We start from the raw sequence: 20000 nt of genomic DNA, 5'->3' as shown, positions 1-20000 counted from the left end.
CAGCTCCCGGCACGACGTGACGCGAGCACCCCCTCGTCTGCCTTCGCCGCCTCTCCACAGCTCCGTCCCCTTCGCTCCGACTCCAACGCACACGACGACGACCAACTCCTTCTTGCTTCTTCTTCCCAACTCCACCGACTGCCAAGTCTTAACTCTTCTCCCTACTCTGACTCTTAACTCTCTCTACTCTCTGGACTGACGAACGCGGCCGCTTATATAAGCCCCATGGCTTCGCTCTCTCATCTTTGACCCCCTGCCTTCGACCTTTCACCTCGCTCCCCATTGGCCCGAGAAAAAGTGGGCGTGAATGCATTTTGATCCATAAATTTGCATATAGCGATCGCCCTCCAACGCCCTGGAGGCGGGGCCAAATCGCCCCTCGCTCACCGATTGGACGGAACAAAAGTGGGCGTGTGTCGTTTTTGATCCGTTTTTGAAGTGGAAAATCCGTGGTTTTGTACACGCTGTTCGGCGCGCGCCCTGCACGAGTCCAACACCGGCACCCACAAGCGGCGCAAGAACGGTGGCGATGCGACGGTTGCGAGGTGTGACGTGAAGCGGAGCCGCGGTGGGTGGTTGATGTTGTGGTTGGTGGTGGTAACAATGGCGGTTGGTCCAAAATAAAGATAGTAAAAGAAAAACGGCTATCCTGAAGAGTCGCAGCACGCATAAATGACATGTATTCCCACTAGACAACGGGTTTGGGCCTAACTACACATATACTTACCGAGATATCTCACCTAAGGGACCTGAATGGTGGTTTGCGAATTTGGTCAACCACAACAATATATATATATATATATATATATATATATATATATATATATATATATATATATATATATATATATATATATATATATATATATATATATATATATATATATATATTCATATAGATATATATATATATATATATATATATATATATATATATATATATATATATATATATATATATATATATATATATATATATATATATATATATATATATATATATATATATATATATACATATATATATATATATATATATATATATATATATATATATATATATATATATATATATATACACACATATAAACAGCTCTGGAAAAAAATTAAGAGACCACTGCAAAATTATCAGTTTTTCTGGTTTTACTATTTATACGTATGTGAGTAAATTGAACATTTTTGTTTTATTCTCTAAACTACTTACAACATTTCTCCCAAACTCTGAATAAAAATATTGTCATTTAGAAAATATATTTGCAGAAAATGACAACTGGTCAAAATAACAACAAAATTCAGTGTTTTCAGACCTCAAATAATACAAACAAAACAAGTTCATATTCATTTTTAAACAACACAATACTAATGTTTTAACTGAGGAAGAGTTCAGAAATCAATATTTTGTGGAATAACCCTGATTTTCAATCACAGCTTTCAAGTGTCTTGGCAAGCTCTCCACCAGTCCTTCACATTGCTGTTCGGTGACTTTATGCCACTCCAGGCACAAAAATTCAAGCAGCTCGGCTTTGTTTGATGGCTTGTGACCATCCATCTTCCTTTTGATCACATTCCAGAGGTTTTCAATGGGGTTCAGGTCTGGAGATTTGGCTGGCTATGACAGGGTCTTGATCTGATGGTCCTCCATCCACACCTTGATTGACTTGGCTGTGTGGCATGGAGCATTGTCCTGTTGGAAAAACCAATCCTCAGAGTTGGGGAACATTGTCAGAGCAGAAGGAAGCAATGTTCTTCCAGGACAACCTTGTACGTGGCTTGATTCATGAGTCCTTCACAAAGACAAATCTGCCCAATTCCAGCCTTGCTGAAGCATCCCCAGATCATCACCGATCCTCCACCAAATTTCACAGTGGGTGCAAGACACTGTGGCTTGTAGGCCTCTCCAGGTCCGTCTAACCATTAGACGACCAGCTGTTGGGCAAAGCTGAAAATTGGACTCATCAGAGAAGATGACCTGACTCCAGTCCTCTACGGTCCAATCCTTATGGTCTTTTGCAAACCTCAGCCTGGCTCTTCTTTGCTTCTCATTGATGAAGGGCTTTTTTCTAGCTGAGCACGATGTCAGCCCTGCCCCTAGGAGCCTGTTTCGAACCGTCCTCGCCGTGCAGTTCACCCCAGCTGCCTTTTGCCATTCTTTTTGTAGGTCACTTGATGTCATCCTATGGTTGTTGAGTGACATTCGAATGAGTTGGCGGTCATCCCGGTCAGTGGAATGTCGTTTTCGCCCTCTTGCAGTCTGTAGCTTTGTTGTCCCCAATGTCTGCTGCTTGACCTTGTTCTTATGAACCGCCGTCTTTGAAATTTTAAGGATGGAAGCAACGTGACGCTCAATGTATCCTTCTGCCAGTAAAGCCAGAATTGTACCCTTATTTTCCTCACTCAAAACTTTTCTTTTCAACTCTTTTGGCATGGTCATTAGTTATTTTTTGATTCCAATTACTTTTGAGGTATGACGAGCACTGTTTTTGCCATCCAGCTGGTCCTATTGCAAGAGGATAGTGATGACCACAGCAGTGGTTTTTATACTTTTCCTTGTTAAATAAGATTTGGTTCAGGTGATCACCTAATCAGTTCCTCACTAAGTAGAATGAGGTGTGCCTGTATTGGAATTCAACAGATACTGGAATGGAATGGCTGCCATACATGTTGAGATGCTGATTGAATTTTTTTTTTGGAGTGTTCTCTTATTTTTTCCCAGAGCTGTCTTCTTCTTCTTCTTTCGGCTGCTCCCGTTAGGGGTCGCCACAGCGGATCATCCGTGTGATCCGCAAAGTGATTTGGCACATGTTTTACGCCGGATGCCCTTCCTGATGCAACCCTGGTCGCCTCTTACGACACAGGGATATGGTCCACCTATTTTAACCGGGGTATACACCGGCCCAGTATACTGGTACTCATTTCACCGACTTCAGAAGGATGACAAGCTGAGTCAACCCCCTGGTGTATTAATTCAGTGGTCCAACGGGGCTTGAACTCAGGACCTTTTGGATCCCAAGCCGCTGCCCTAACCACTGCGCCAACACCAGGCTTTCCCAGAGCTGTATATATATATATATATATATATATATATATATATATATATATATATATATATATATATATATATATATATATATATATATATATATATATATATATATATATATATATATATGTATACATACATATATATATTATATATATGTATATGTACATATATGTATATGTGTATATATATATATGTATCTATGTTTATAGATATATGTATCTATCTATGTTTATATATATATGTTTATATATATATCTATGTTTATATATATATGTATCTATATATATAAACATAGATACATATGTGTGTATATATAATGTACATATATATATATATATATATATATATATATATATATATATATATATATACATATGTATATGTATATGTATATACATGTGTGTGTATATGTATATGTATACTCTATATGGGACATATATATATATATATATATATATATATATATATATATATATATATATATATATATATATATATATATATATATATGTATCTGGGACTATACTCTAGGGCACAAACCTACCTCACCACTCCAACACAGAATACCATCATGCTGTCACTCATTTTGCCGACCTCGGAAGGTCCGATAACAGGCCGAGTTAACCCCACCTGGTATTAATTCAACAGATGAACAGGATTTGAACTCAGGACCCTTGGATCCAAAGCCCGCCACCCTAACCATTAAGCCAACACTTGGCATACAAGAGATGATGGTCTTCAGGTTTAGTTAAATACATGATCACTGAAGATGATGCTGAGGCTATCACATCGCCTTTGATCGATATCTCGAAGGAGGGACCTTTCAGCCAATTATTTGGTTTACTGCAGGGTTCTGGTTGTGATATGAGATGTGCTTGATGCCTGACAATATCTCTGGGAATTTATTTATTCAGGTATAAAGACTATCGCGACCAGAATGGAAACTACACCCTGTTCTACTGGAAGCTACTCGCCATTCGTCTTGGCTTTATTATAGCTTTTGAGGTGAGATAATAACTGAGGTCATTTTTAAACAAAATCGGTTTACCAAGTGAGAAACCCATGTTATGGGGATGTATGGTAGTTTTAACAAGCAACTTCTGGTTTCCTGCTTTTTACACTGTGTACCAGCACGTGGTGTTTTTCATCTCTCGTGTCATTGACTGGGTGGTTCCTGATGTTCCGGAGTCACTGGAGATCAAGATCAAGAGAGAAACCTACCTCGCCAAGCAGGCTCTGGCTGATAATCAGGAGAAGCTACTTATGGTAAAGTCCCTTTTTGTTTTTAACGAGAGCAATACTTATGGAAGAGCATGGTAAAATTGACAGTGTGGTAGTAGGGAAACAATTGGACGCATATGGGAGTTTTATGAGGAAAAAGTAAGAGTTCGTCCAAAATTGGACATTTTCATGATCGTACAAAGAGTAGGAGGGAAGGGGGAGATTGGGGTTGCTACTCGTGTACGACTTTAAATGCCTTTTGAAAATGCCGACTTTAAATCTGCAATTGACTGAAAAAAGCACTGACGTCAATAAAATGGAGAAAACTAACTCGAACATCTTGTGTCCAGCGTGGGTCCTCCAAATAGAGTCGGCGAGCCATCGCCAGCACCTTGGTTAAATTTCCAAATTCCTGCCCTAACTTTAGTCGAATGTCAGACCTGGCCAGCCATTTCACGAAAGACTTGGGCCAAAATTCCCCCGGCCAACCTCATGAGAACACCTGGACCAAGCTTCCCCTGACCAACCTCACAAGAATGTGGGAATAATTGTTGCCTTTAAAAAAGAAGAAAATCTTGCATCCAGCATGCACGACATCACTATGACACTGGGAAACCACAAGCATTATACCGACATGGCATACTTCACTTTGCCACCAGCCACGCCGTAATTTATTGGCCAGCCAGTGCTAGTCGTATCCCGTACTACCGTTTACATGTGTGCATGTGTACGCATCACTTCGTGCATAGTTAGTTCAATGAGTGTGCGCACTCTTGGCCTTTGACTTGACAGTACGTTCGATCGTTCCCAAAAACGATGTCATGGCTGCTTCGCCATCTCACATAGAGTAGATAGGGAATGGGTTCTACGTGGACAGCAGTGTGTAAAACATCGTGATGCCATATTCGTTGCTAGATTCGTTTCTGGAGATTATCGAATGTATTGAAAAATTGCCTGCAGTCCTTCATAGAAACCTCGTAAATCTCTGTGAACATTGCCGAAGTGCGTGTGTATGTATGTAAGAATACATAATGGTGCAACTCAATTCACAAAGGTTTAAAATTTGAAAACATTGAAGTGAAATGGTCCATTAGAAAATAAAAAACATTGCCCATAAATGCCAATAAATGATGGTACAATGTAAAATGTTGCTTTTATGAATAATAGTTTATCGACATGCTTTTTTTAAAATTTGACTTGAAAAGTCTGATACCCTTTGTGGTGTCGTTGGTTGTTATCTCCATATGCGGGTTTCAGAAGATGCAACAGAGTCCCTCCCAGTTCTCGAAGTATCCACCTCCGTTTCAGTAAGGATCATGATTCGTGGACCAATTTGTGAAGCATTCTTGTTCTCAAAGTTTTGTTCTGAGGCCTCTTGAGAATCATCAGCGAGCCCTGGACAGCTTCCAACTGCAGTTCGTTTGTCATAATATTCCCAGGGATGGTGTTTGAGATATTTGTGAGGTTCTTTCTTATCATTCCCATTGTTCCAATTATCACCGGTACAATTTTGGCATTTTTCAGCTTCCAGGATCTTTTCACTTCAATTTTGAGATCTTGGTATTTGGTCATTTTCTTGACTTCTGCATTGTTTAAGCCAAAATCGCTGGGTACTGACATCTCGATTTTCAATGCCCTCTTTTCTGTTTTGTACCTCAGCACTATAGCCAGCCACAATGCTTTGTTTTCCTTCTTCACGCTCAACAGGATCATTAGGTGGTGCATGAGCATTACTTCCTTGTTTTCCGCGATTGCTTTTGGTTCATATTTCCATGAGTTTTCTGGAACCGCTTGCAGATGTGCCAGTGGATTACTCTACATACCTTGTTGTGCCTTTGTGTGTACAGCTGCTCTGACATGAGTCTTTTACATCCCGATAGGAGGTGGCTCGTACTTTCTGTTTCTACCTTGCAGAACCTACACTTGTCCGATTGACTCAGTCCCACCACTATCTTAAAACCTCTGGTGTAGTGTCCTTGGTCGTGGGCATTTATAGTGATTCGTTTTCCATCCCAGTTGAGCTGTTCTCTTCTTTGCCATTACAACGAGCCTTCTTTGTGCATGGGTAACCCCAATAAATATGACCAAGGTCCAATCTTTGGGGTTGGTCATTAATTGTGGAAATACACCATGGCAATGTAGTTTGTCCAATGAAGGAAAATGAAAAGGCAGTGACGCACTGTAAATTACAAAACGAAAGAAGGAATGAGCAAGGGAAACAGGATTTAAAATGGTAAATGATTTTTAGTCGGGGGCATGCACAGTTCGGTCAATGACAAAATATACCGTGTGTGTGTGTACATGTGAAAAACGCCAGCATTTATGGCCACCAGGTCACACACCTTTTGCCAATAATGTTAAAGGGAGTGTCCACTGTTCAGACAGCACACCACGTCCAAGCGGCAAGCACCAATCTTACCAATGTGGCTACGTGTGAAACAACTTTATTAAAACCATGAACATTCGTGCCGGGAGAAACTTGGTCCCTGATCAGTTACCCCGTGCACGTCCTGACCTGATAAAATGTTTTTTTGATGATGGAAATATGTCAGGTGACTTCGATTATTTTGACTCGTCTCATGTCCATAATATGTTCAAGTAGGTAGACTACAGGTATAAGAAGTAAATTTAACATAAATATATTTTTTTCTGGAGACAAAGCAAAAATTTCCACTCTACCAAGTTGACAAATATTTAACTCAAACAGCTTTTCAGAACATGCATTGAAATAAATGAAGCCCTGTGTCTTAATTCCATGATAGCTTGTACTCCACTTGTTGAAATTTATATGGGACTTGACACAGGTTGAAGTAATACTACATTGACTTGAGACTTGCCCTCAAAGACTTGAGACTCGGCTTAAGTGACTTCTTGACATCGCTGGAAAAGGGACTCCAGTAAGGGGTATTGGCATACTTGGTGACAGTTTGGGCAGAAATTAATAACCTGTTGAAAAGTAAAACAGGATGCCAGATTATCGAATCCCCGATATATGCCCAGGGAGACTGTCCTAATGTCTCGTTTGAGATTGAGGGCTTCCAACCATTGCTGAGAAAGCAGCAGAAACAATGTCCAGAGTTGAGTGTCCAGGATGAAGTCCAAACTCTTAAACCTGTGTCTATCTGTGTATCTGCAAGTTGTTGGTCAAAGGCCATATTTTATTATCTCTACTTCTTATAAAGGTTCATCTGTGTGACAAGTATCCCATTGGTTCACATACAAATGAATAATGATTAGGCAGGTTAACCCTTGCTAATATGACGCATTACAATTACCAACATATTTTTCAGCTTATATTTGGATGTAGAAATTTATTGGAGAATTTATTAACATCGCACATTCACAAACTAACATGATAAGATATTGTTACAGTGCTGTGAGTGAGTGAGTGAGTGAGTCTGCACGAATTCTCAGAGCTACTGTCATCAATACACCCTGGCTTTGCTTTGAATTGTTAAATACTCTGTCTTGTTGGTTGTGTTCCTATTTCCGTCTTAAGTAAGCTCAGAGGCGTCTGATGGGACACAAATTCTAACCTGGGTGGAGACATAGTCAGAGACACACAAATGATGGCTGAACTGTAACTGCTTCCCTTTTCAATACAGTCCGTGTGACGAGTCGCTTCAAGTCGACAACTCTTTTTTTTTCTGCCACTGCAGTTCCACATTGCTCTCTCACACTAACACATCTCAACACGAACAGCCATTTGAAAAGTTCTCAGCTTTACATCGAAGCAGAAAAATAAAACAATTGTTCACTTTGAAGATTACACTGAACTTTTGTTTGTGACAAAATAATTAAAATTTAAGGGTGCTTTTTTTTCTGTTTCTGGAAATCTGTTGGCATATATGTGTTGCAAAACAATCTGTGTTGCATTCAGTGTACCATCGTAATTATAAAGATATAATCAGCATTTTTCTCCCTCCTGTTGAATGACTTCCAGCACATTCATGATTTTTCATCTCTTCAAGCGGAAGTGATGTAGCTCTAGTAAGTCAACCCCAGTGTTAAGCAGCCAATTGCATACACGTGTACCATTGGCAATCTGATATTCTGATAATGCTGCTTTAATAAGTTGTTTTGTTTTTGTGATTTATTATTTTCGCTTTGACTTGTAAACGGTAACAAAATGTTACCATTCAATTCTGTAGAAACAGCTGTGAAAATGGGAGATCATGCCTGGGATGCATACGATGCATGTGAAACGAGAATGGAGCATATGATGCATGCATATATGTGAAAATGCAACAGGTGCAGTTTGCATGTGCAGAACAAAACAAAAAACAGAAAGAGAAGAAAACTTCACAAGCCCAGTACCATCAGCTTTTGAGCCATTATAATGTAGCCATTCTCTGCAACAATTATTGTCAGGAACAAAATGGTGCAAAAGTTGATTCATGACTTCTTGCATGCTCCACTTCCCCCAATCCATTCACAGCAAGGGAGAGAGGGGTAATTCAAAGTAATGGCAGATCAGGGACTGATCTCCATTACTGCTATCAAATGGCACCATTGGAAGGAGAGAGGAAGAGATTGGAACCATACTCTGTACAGAGCGTTGGTGCTGCTTAAGCAGTCTCCTTGGCTATTGGGCACAATCCTGGATGGGTCGCCACTCTGACACAGGATACCAGCATGCTGGCACTCATTTTGCTGACCTCGGAAGGATGACAGGCTGAGTAACCCCCCTCACCCCCCCCCCCATTGGAAAGAACATACAGGGTATGGGGTGCACTCTTCCTTGGTCTCACCTGTTGTCACAACAGGCGTTTATATTTGGCCTTTATCATAAAGAGTGTTTCCACCAAGCAGATTGAAACAACACAAATTCACACAATGGATTCATCAACATTTTAAAAGCAAAATCAGGATGAGATTTGCAATATTCATGAACAGCATAATCTCACCAGTCTGTGAACAGATTGTATAAACCTCTGGCTGAACCTCCAGAGCATGCAAAAGAGATTTCCTTTGGAGAGCTATCCAGGCTGCTAAAGCGATGAGTTTGCATGTCCAGAGTTGAGTGTGCAGGATCAACGATGCCATAAGTCAAGTTTTTATTGCCTTTCTTTTCCGAATCTCATCTGCATTGAATGCTGACCACTCGCTCGCCTTCAGAATATTGCATGTTCAAGCTGTATTAGTCACGCTACATTATTCTGGAAAAGCTTCATTCGGCATGTTTCCAGAAAATTTAGGAAAACCCATCACCAAGTTGCAATTCCATGTAAGTTTTTGTTTAAACTGAACATTGTTGAAATATTATGAACAATCTGATAGAAATTAACTCTCAAAAGTGACATTTCATGAAACACTGTTACGAGCTGGGTCTTTGCTTGGTTTATATTTGGTTGTCCTCGAGGTAAGCCTTTATGTGCTGCAGCCTTGGTGGTCCAAATGAGCTTCTGGCCTATGAGATCGCAGTGAATAACTGAGTGACAAGCCCGTGCAGTTGCCACTGGAAATTTCCTTAGCGCAAGTTCAACTGCTCACCAAGGTCATGCGGAGAATGGAGATGACACATTAACAACGACAACGGCACTCAGTGGAGCACATAGTCTTGCCTTGCATATTCATTGTGAGAAGAAATGCCATCGTTAGCTGAACACTACCATTATGGCCTACTACTATTATGACGCATATACATACATCATCCATGACCCTATTATGTCACATACATTGACATTATCCTCAGCTTTATTGATGATCGATTGATTATTAGGATATTTAATGACCACTTTTGTGCACATTAAGGCTAAATTGCGTCAACGAAGATGAGTGAACAAAATTTCAAACTATATTTCCCCATGGCTGGTCAATCATGTGAATGAAGTTTTGCATCCATCTGTTAAGCAGTTCTGGAGAAGATTTTTTACATTTTTATTTTCATTCCAATGTTGCTGTCAGACCACTTGACTGATGACGTCATAGGTTCGATTCTTCACTTACATAAAGTCGTAGATCAGAAATATGAATTTTCAGATTTTTTTGCATGAGGGTTTTGATTCAACCAAAATGATGACTGCAATATTACTTCACTGATGACATCATCCTTATTACCCAATATGCCCCATGGGGAGTTGATGACAAATGGCAAGTTTCAATTTTTTTGTTGAACTATTTTGAAACACACTCCGTGGGATTACCTCTTCTGCAGCTGCCCTTCGCAGGGCAGCTCACGAGATGACGGAATTGGGGCAAAGCCTTGAGGACCCCCACTCTTTAATGATAGGAGGAAAACCACAGGGTAACCTTCCCGGGTCAGATTGCGGTAGTGTGTGTCAGGGTGGTAATGTGTCATCCACCAGATGGTGGTCTCCTTGGGTTAACCTGAGGCGGTCCGTTTGAGTGGGTGCCTGGAATATCCAATCCCTAAGAGAGAAGGACACATTCAATGCCACGCTCGAGTCTGTGGTTGATCAGTGCCCCAGGCCGGATACCCTTCTTGTCTTGGGGGATTTAAATGCATCGACTGAAACTGATAGGGATGGTTATGAGATGTGTGTTGGTCCCCATGGGTCTGGAACTGTGAACCAGAATAGCACTAAGTTCCTTGACTTTGCGGGAAGTCTTAAAAAAAAAAATTGTATACATTAACGAGGCTCGTTAATTCGCAGATGACATCATGATCTGTAGGAAGAGTAAGGAGCAGGCTGAGGCGAGCCTCGAGCGGTGGAGGTACGCACTGGAGAAAAGGGGAATGATAGTCAGTCGGAGTAAGATGGAGTACATGTGCGTAAATGAGAGGGAGGGTGGTGGTATGGTGCGGTTGCAAGGAGTTGAGGTGGGGAAGGTGGATTGGTTTAAATACTTGGGATCAACTGTCCAAAGAAACGGAGAGTGTGGGAGAGAAGAGAAAAAGAGAGTGCAGGCAGGATGGATTGGGTGGAGAAGAGTTGCAGGAGTGATTTGTGACAGAAGGGTAGCTGCAAGAGTTAAGGGAAAAGTATATAAGACGGTAGTGAGACCAGCTATGTTGTATGGTTTGGAGGCGGTGGTACTTACAATAAGACAGGAAGCGGAGCTGGAGTTAAAGATGCAGAGTTAAAGATGCTGCGATTCTCGTTGGGAGTGACGAGGATGGATAGGATAAGAAATGAGTATATTAGAGGGACAGCGCAGGTAGGACGGTTTGGAGACAAAGTGAGAGAGGCGAGATTGAGATGGTTTGGACATGTGCACAGGAGGGAAGCGGAGTATATCGGGAGAAGGATGTTGAAGATGGAGCCGCCAGGCAGGAGGAGAAGAGGAAGGCCAAAGAAGAGGTTCATGGATACGGTGAGGGCGGACATGCGGGTGGTTGGAGTGTCAATGGAAGATGTGGAGGATAGAGCGAAATGGAGACGGTTGATCCGCTATGGCGACCCCTAACGGGAGCAAGCCGAAAGAGGAAGAAGAAGACATTAACGAGGCTCGAATGACAGCTGACAGAATGCACAGCAAGGGGGACATGAGACAAGAGTGGTGGGAGAAGGAAGGACAAAACAATGGGGAACAGAGACATTGGGAGATCTGTGGAAGGGAGAGGGATGGGGATGGGATGGGGAACATGGGGTGTAGAAGATGGACACTACATGGACTTTCAGGAAGGAAAGCAGGGAATTTGAAGGAGGTGGATTTGGGGTGGGTTAACGGGGGTAGAAAAGATCGAGGTTTTAGATGGGGGAAGATAAGAGGTGGTGGTGAACAGCTGTTTTGAAGACCTGGAGGGAAGAATGGGATTGAAGTGAGTGTGGGAGTTTATTCCAATGGTGGGAAAAAAGAGGAATGAAAGAGTGAAGGTGAGTAGTGATTCGTGAAATGGAATTAGGGTGGCTGGTTCAGGGTTTCAGTGCCCACATGCTCATCGCTGTACTTGGTATTCCAACGCTGGTGGTGTGGCAAAGGAGATTGACCATGTGCTCGTTGATGGTTGCTGGAGGAGGATCCAGAACTTCAGGGTATACCTGAGTGCTGCAGGGTCTTCGTCAATACCGACCACAGGCTTGTGGTAGCAACTCTGAAGTTGCAGCTTAAATCCGGGAGAACGGTACCATCCCGGCCGAAGATGGATGTTGGCAAGCTCAAGGATGAGAGGGTAGCTGATGAGTTTGTGAACAGGCTGAGTGGAGATCTGGGTGCTTTGAGGAATTCTGGAGGGTTGAGGAATTCCTTCAAGACCACCTTCCTTGATGTTGCTGGTAGATGTCATGGAACTCACCGTCGCACGAAGAAGAACTTTGTCTCTCAAGAGACAATGGATACCCTTTACCAGAGTTGCAGGGCCAGGCTTAATTGCAGAGCTGAGCTGTTCAGGGAGTTGAGGTGTAAAACTGCACATGTGCTGAGGGTGGACAAGGAGGCCGATGTGCGAGAAACCTGTGAGGTGGTAGAGCATCACCCGTGGTCAGGTGATTCTCATCCTGCTTACAGGGGAATTCACGCATTGTGTTCCTCCAAGCCTGTCCCTCGGTGTACTGGATTTAGAGCGGAGGGTGGTGGGCTCTTGACAGAGGAGTCCAAAGCCTTGTACAGCCACTCAAAGTAAATGGCTCAGCACCATTTACTTTGAGTGGCTGTACCAGGCTGATCTGCCAGCTGTTGAGTTGGATGTCGGGTGTTACTATCCCTATTGCTGATCCTCCAATCAATTGTCATCCACCTTCGCTTGTGGAAACACAGGCTACAGTGAACCGGTTGAAATGGGGTGAAGCTCCTGAGATCTGTGGCATCCATGCTGAACTTCTCAAGGCTGGCAGAAATGCTGTACTCATGTCATTGCATGCAGTTCTGTGCTCTGCCTGGAACACAGGCATCATCCCAACTGACTGGAAGAGGGGCCTTGTTGTCAGGTCAGGTCAGGTATGGGAGCATGTGCCAGAACAGCGCGTCGCTGCGTCCACTTTCCGCGGTACTCCAGGGGCCTCCGTCTGGCCATCCCCCAGGCAGATGCAAGGCCCATCCCCATCTCCTTGAGATGATGGTCAACCTGCTGCAACCACGAGGCACGTGGTCGGCCCACTGGCCTCCTCCACTCATGACACTCCCTCGCTGAGAGAATCTCGTGAGCAGGATCAGCGTCAGGAAAACGAGCCACATGTCCATACAGCCGCAACTGACGCTCACAGACTATGCAGGTAACAAATCTCATCCGAGTCTCTCTCAGCAACAGCTCATTGGACACAAAATCCGACCAGCGATAGCCAAGGATTCTCCGAAGAGACCTGGTACCAAAGGAATTAAGTCTCCATCTCAGATCCTTGGTCAGAGTCCAAGTCTCGCATCCATAGAGCAAGACTGGAAATACCAAGGACCTGAAGACTCAGACTTTCGTCCTCCCGCACAGGTACCGGCAGCGCCACACCCCATGATCCAGTGAATCCATGAATCCCCATGCCCGACCCAGATGTCTATTGACCTCTGACTCACAGCCAGCAGAGACATGAATATCACTGCCAAGGTAAGTGAGTCTCTCCACGACCTCAACATCCTCATCACAAACAGACACAGACAGGACAGCAGCATCCAAAATGTCACCGAAAGCCTGGATCTTAGATTTGACCCAAGAAACCCGTAATCCCAGCGGCTCCGACTCCTCATTCAGCACCTCGAGGGCCCCCAAAAGGATATATAAAGTCTCCGCAAAGATGACTGCATCATCTGCAAAATCAAGGTCCGAGATCTTGACATTCCCAAACGATGCACTGCAGCTTGTTCTCTCTGACGTCCTCCCTAAAATCCAGTCCATACAAGTGCTGAAAAGTGTGGGGACCAGTACACACCCCTGACAAACTCCAGTAACAACTAGAAATAAGTCAGAGATGGTACCACCACACTGCACAGCACTCTCAGTACCAGAGTAGAGTTCAGACATCAGATCGATCAGTTTTGGTGTTACCCCACGAAGACCAAGAATCCTCCAGAGGAAATCCCGATTCACTGCATCGAACGCTTTACAAAGATCAACATAGGCTGCAAGCAGCTCCTGCCGAAACTCTCGTCTGCGTTCGGTGAGGACACGAAGAGGAAGGATACGGTCAATCGTTGACCTCTTTGGTGAAAAGCCTGACTGTTCTGGACGCTGGTGCTCAAGCAGATGTTGGCGAACACTATCAAGAATTATCCGAGCAAAGACCTTGCCTGGCACTGAGAGCAGCGTCACCCCTCGGTAGTTGTTGCAGTCTTGGCGATCACCCTTCTCTTTCCAGAGAGGGACAACAAGGCCCCTCTTCCAATCAGTTGGGATGATGCCTGTGTTCCAGGCAGAGCACAAAACTGCATGCAACGACACGAGTGCAGCATTTCCACCAGCCTTGAGAAGTTCAGCATGGATGCCACAGATCCCTGGAGCTTTGCGCCGTTTCAACTGGTTCACCGCAGCCCGTGTTTCCACAAGCGAAGGTGGACCACAGTTGATTCAAGGGTCAGCAACAGGGATTGTAACACCCTTGCCGTCCAACACGACAGCTAGGGGATCAGCCTGGTACAACCGCTCAAAGTAACCGGCCCAGCGGGCCTTCACTTCAGACTCCTCTGTCAAGAGCCTACCACTCTCTGCTCGAACTGTAGTGCTCCGAGGGATGGGCTTGGATGAACGCAATGCACGAATTCCCCTGTAAGCAGGACGAGAATCACCTGTCCACAGGTGATGCTCTACCCCCTCACAGATTCCTCGCACATAGGCCTCCTTGTCCACCCCCAGTGCACGTACAGTTTTACGCCTCAGCTCCTTGAACAGCTCAGCTCTGCCATTCAGCCTGGCCCTGCGACTCTGGTCAATGGTATCCAGTGTCCCTTGAGAGACAAAATTCTTCTTTGCCCTGCGGTGAGTTCCAAGACATCCACCGGCAACATCAAGGATGGTGGTCTTGAAGGCACTCCACAACTCTTGAGGACCCCCCAAAGCACCCACACCCCGCAAGTGTCCACTCAGCCTGTTCGCAAACTCCTCAGCTACTCTCTCATCCCTAAGCTTGCCAACATCCAGCCTAGGCTGGGATGGTACCATTCTCCAGGATTTAAGGTGCAGCTTTAGAGTTGCTACAACAAGCCTGTGGTCAGTATTGAGGAACTGAGCACTCCGGTAGACCCTGCAGTTCTGGATCATCCTCCAACGACCGTCATTGAGGACATGGTCAATCTCCTTTGCCACATCACCAGCGTTGGAACACCAAGTCCAGCGATGAGCTTGTGGGTGCTGAAACCATGAACCAGCCACCCTAAGCCAATGACTTCTTGCAAAGTCAAGGAACTTAGTGCTATTCTGGTTCATAGTTCCTGACCCATGGGGTCCCTCTCTGGAAAGGCAAGGGTGATCGCCAGGACTGCAACAACTACCTAGGGGTGATGCTGCTCTGAGTGCTGGGCAAGGTCTTTGCTCAGAAAATTATTGAAAGGGTTCGCCACATCTGCTTAAGTACCAGCACCCAGAGCACTCGGGCTTTACACCAAAGAGTTCAACAATTGACCGTATCCTTGCCCTTCGGGTCCTCACCAAACACAAATGAGAGTTTTGACTGGGGCTGCTTGCAGCCTATGTTAATCTCTGCGAAGCCTTCAAATCAGTCAATTGGGATGCCTTTTGGAGGATTCTTGGTCTTTGTGGGCTACCAAAACTGATCAATCTCATGTCTGAACTGTTCTCTGGTAATGTGAGTGCTGTGAGATGTGGTGATACAATCTTTGACTTATTTCTAGTTGTTACTGGAGTTCATTGGGGGTGTGAACTGGCCCCAACACTTTTCAACACTTGTATCGACTGGATTCTGGGGAAGATGTCAGAGAGATCAAGCTGTGGTGCATAATTTGGGAATGTCAAGATCTCTGACCTTGATTTCGCAGATGATGCAGTCATCTTTGTGGAGACTCTGGATATCCTTTTGGGAACCCTCGAGGTGTAGAAGGAGGAGTCGGAGCCGCTGGGATTATGGGTTTCCTGGGTCAAAACTAAGATCCAGGATTCAATGACATATTGTATGCTGCTATCTTTTCTGTACCTGTTTGTGGTAAGGATGTTGAGGTCATGGAGAGATTCACTTACTTTGGCAGTGATATTCATGTCTCTGCTGGCTGTGAGCCAGAGGTCAATAGACATCTGGTTCGGGCCTGGGGAGCCATTGATTCATTAGATCATGGAGTGTGGCGCTGTTGGTGCCTGTGCAAGAGAATAAAAGTCCGAGTCTTCAGGTCCTTGGTGCTTCCAGTCTTACTCTTTGGATGTGAGACTTGGACTCTGACCAGGGATCTGAGATGGAGACTTAGTTGCTTTGGTACCAGGTCTCTTTGAAGAATCCTTGGCTATCGCTGGTCAGACTTTGTGTCCATAGAGCAGTTGCTGAGAGAGCCACTCAAATGAGATTTGTTACCTGCATAGTCTGTGAGCATCAACTCCGGCTGTATGGACATGTAGCTCGTTTTCCTGATGCTGATCCTGCTTACCAGATTCGCTCAGCTAGGGAACCTCATGATTGGAGGAGGTCAATGGGCTGACCATGTGCCTCATGGTTGCAGCATGCTGATCAGCATCTCAAGAAGATGGGGATGGGCCAGGCATCTCCCTGCAGGATGACCAGACGGAGGCCCCTCGAGTACCAGCGGAAAGTGGATGCAGCAACGCGCTGCTTCGGTGCATGCTCCCATACCTGACCTGAACTGACCTGTTTTGGAGATGTCCAAATTTTTCCTTTCATCAAATATGGCTGCCATACAATGTGACCTATGACGTCATCGTTATCAATGAAATATTCTCCATGGGAAGTCCCTCCTTTGTTTATAGTTTTGCGTTGATCGGACAAGCAGTTGCAGAGAAAAACTGGAAGGGCACTCAGTAGAGCGCACACCTCCGTCAAACTGATTATTTTATGTTTCGTATCGCACTGATCAGCTGGAACTGGATTCAGACCTGAACTAATATTTAAACGGATTGTTCTTGCCACCTAACCAACTCATCCACCAAGTTTTTTCCAAATCCGTCCATCATTTTTTTTGAGATCGCGTGCATTTTAGCCCTATCGCTCAATGGTGAAGAATCACTTAAAAAATTCTCGAATCCAGATCCGGATTTGGATCTTCACCAAAATCTTATCATTTTGTTTGTGTCACATTCCCAAGCTCTCCCTCAAATTTCGTCTGAATCTGTCCACAACTTTATGAGATATCCTGCACACAAACAATCAGCCAGACAGACAGACAGGGGTGAAAGCAAAACCTCCATCCACCTTCGGTGACGGATGTTAAAATTTAATGCGAAAATATATAGACGTGGATACGCACACGCGCACGCACACACACACACACACACACACACACACACACACACACACACACACACACACACACACACACACACACACACACACACACACACACACACACACAGGCATTTCCATAGTTTGGCAACCCCTTTGGGGTGAGACTAATAAAAGTAATTTGTTCAAATAGTTCACACATTTACAAGTTACACAATTCGAATACAATTGGAATTATGACACTAGTTGACATTCCACTACTTCATAAAATTGTTAACCACAAATAATTATTATTTTTCTAGAAATAGCCTGAAATTTCCCAAACTCTCATGACCTTTCCACACAGCTCGGTTAAAGTCTAATTACAATAGTACTACTTGCCACCTTTTTACTCCACTAAACTTCAAGAAGAAACATCTTGCCTTAACAACCATTATAATCATGCATAATAAACAATTTTATCTGCACATCAAATCATGAGAAGACGAGTGTTAACATCGCCCTCAACCAATACACTGCCGAACGGTCACTCGTGAAGAATTTGCGACAGTTTTCCAACATTCTTGCGTGACATCCGTAGATCCACATATTGCGGCCTGTGTTCGGATGTCATTATACATTTGGCTGGACTTAGAATAATCACCACTGCTTGTAAATCAGTTGCATCTTTCTCCATAGTTACAAATGAGCCATATCCATCCACGGCTTCAACATCAAGTTCCATCCTCTGTAATTGTGTCCATTCAGCATGTGGTCAAAATCAGTCCAAGGTGTTATTGCAACAATGGCTGCAATTCCCAAGGTTTACATTTATTTATTTATCTTTTAGTTTCTGCCTGGAAACGTTGACAAAATAATGTTTATAATCTCATCCAGCAAACTATTACAAAGTAAAATACATGTCGACACACGACGAGAAAATTCAATACATCAGATCAATCGTGCATTGCAGAACCCTCAATCCTCCCCAGCTCGTATCAATGTCCTTTAATTGAATTGCTGTGAATTTTTCGGACGTCTCTTTTATTTTGTAAATGGATTTTTATGGGTTTGGAACAGATAGAAGTATTTGTCGAGTCTCCTTAACCTCTGTTCTCTTTTTTTTTTCCAGCATGCTGTACTTCCACCACCAACGCTGTGATGAGACCTTTGCAACAAAGAACAATCGCGAAGCATGTGTACAAATTACTGGTTGAGATGTTTTTCCTCCTTTAGAGGTTTATTTATATTAGAGGTTTATTTATGGATGTTTATCTTCCAGAATGATAAAAATTGCCCAAAAAGCAATGCACAGCTCGGGAATGTACAGGTGATTCAACACGTGACCCCTCCCCAAGTACAATCTAATTGTATCACGAGAAGCGATCTCATTTGTAGCTTTGGAAAGTAAACCAGCTTGTCCACCTGGTTGTTGATGCAGATATGTACTGAAACACAAGATCTGATTACACTTCGAATGATTGGATTTGTTTACATAATTAAATGGGTAAATATGAAATTATTGACCTCCTGACAAATGCACGTTTGCTTTATCATTTGATGCCTAAATAATATACATTTGAGACAACATGTGCATGGGCTTTATATTTTATTGGAAATTCTTAATGAGGGTTGCTTTTGGATTAGAATAATGAATCAGACCATGGGGTTTGTTGTTTTTTTACATCGAGCTAAACAAAGAACTTTTGCATAACTGACTCTCAGCATTGCATTGACATGCAAGAATGTGGGATTCCTTCAAACCTTTCTGAAGCCTAAGTCACATTTGCTTTATGGCTAGGATACGGCGGCCGTACCCCCCTGAATTGACAGAAACGTGTGGCGGCCGCAGAGTTTCTGAGGTGGCCTCAGGGGGGCCCTACGCCGTATGGCTATCTTTTACAGGCTGTAGGGGTCGCCATGGAATTATAGCGCAGAGTTATAACTTTTTTTCATTTCTACGTTGGCCGTAGCAATTCGACAAGCCAAGCTGTGACGTAGATGTGTTTCACGTCGACCGTACGTAGGGTGTACGGTGGGCTTGCGTTATTTGTGCAGCTGCCGTAGGCTCTTGTCAATGAAAAATGAATTTCCCAACCCCCAAAAAATTACGGTGGCCGCACTATTTCCACGGTCGCCGTAGGGTAGTCCTAACGCATCCCTCTGTTCACCGTACGGTGCCCTTGCGATCTGTGTGACTACCTGCGGGCAACTCAGGATCGAAGCACGGTTCCCCTACGCCCACCGTGCGTCCTACGTCGGCCTCCGTGGCAGTCTGCGTTGACCGTGCGTCCACCGTGCGCTACCGCTAGAGATCGGAGTATAGGTGTTTGCCTATACTCCGAACTGATATATTCAGGAAGATATATATTATAGTTATAGTATATTCAGTTATATATACTGGTATATTCTGAACTGTTATATTTTTATTTCAGTAAAAAAAAGGACTGGTATATATACCCACTCGTTACCGTCCGTCTGGCCACACGTTCGCCTTCGGGCCCCCCTGCGGTCGCCTTGCGGGCACCTTT

At 43.7% G+C, this 20000-nt stretch overlaps 1 protein-coding gene across 7 annotated transcripts in view; it reads left to right on the top strand.

Moving 5' to 3' along the window:
* The window catches only part of ANO7 (anoctamin 7), a 179134-nt gene extending 160004 nt beyond the window's left edge, over window positions 1–19130 (top strand). For 3 of the 7 annotated variants that reach the window (XM_085879606.1, XM_085879604.1, XM_085879607.1), the window contains 4 exons: window positions 3958–4048; window positions 4175–4309; window positions 8208–8254; window positions 18602–19130. In XM_085879606.1, the coding sequence (XP_085735732.1) occupies window positions 3958–4048; window positions 4175–4309; window positions 8208–8249 (268 nt within the window). In that variant the 3' untranslated portion in view covers window positions 8250–8254; window positions 18602–19130. Of the gene's footprint in view, window positions 1–3957; window positions 4049–4174; window positions 4310–8207; window positions 8255–18601 lie in introns of those variants that run through there. The other 4 variants (XM_085879605.1, XR_015057729.1, XR_015057732.1 and 1 more) reach the window with 4 other exon arrangements.
* The last annotated feature ends 870 nt before the right edge of the window (window positions 19131–20000 follow it).

This window comes from Eptatretus burgeri, chromosome 4, assembly GCF_056783735.1.
Source record: "Eptatretus burgeri isolate ZD-2024b chromosome 4, Ebu_testis_v1, whole genome shotgun sequence".
NCBI classification, from domain to species: domain Eukaryota; kingdom Metazoa; phylum Chordata; class Myxini; order Myxiniformes; family Myxinidae; genus Eptatretus; species Eptatretus burgeri.
Note: the sequence above shows the minus strand (reverse complement) of the source record. Positions and strands in the feature narration are given on the sequence as shown.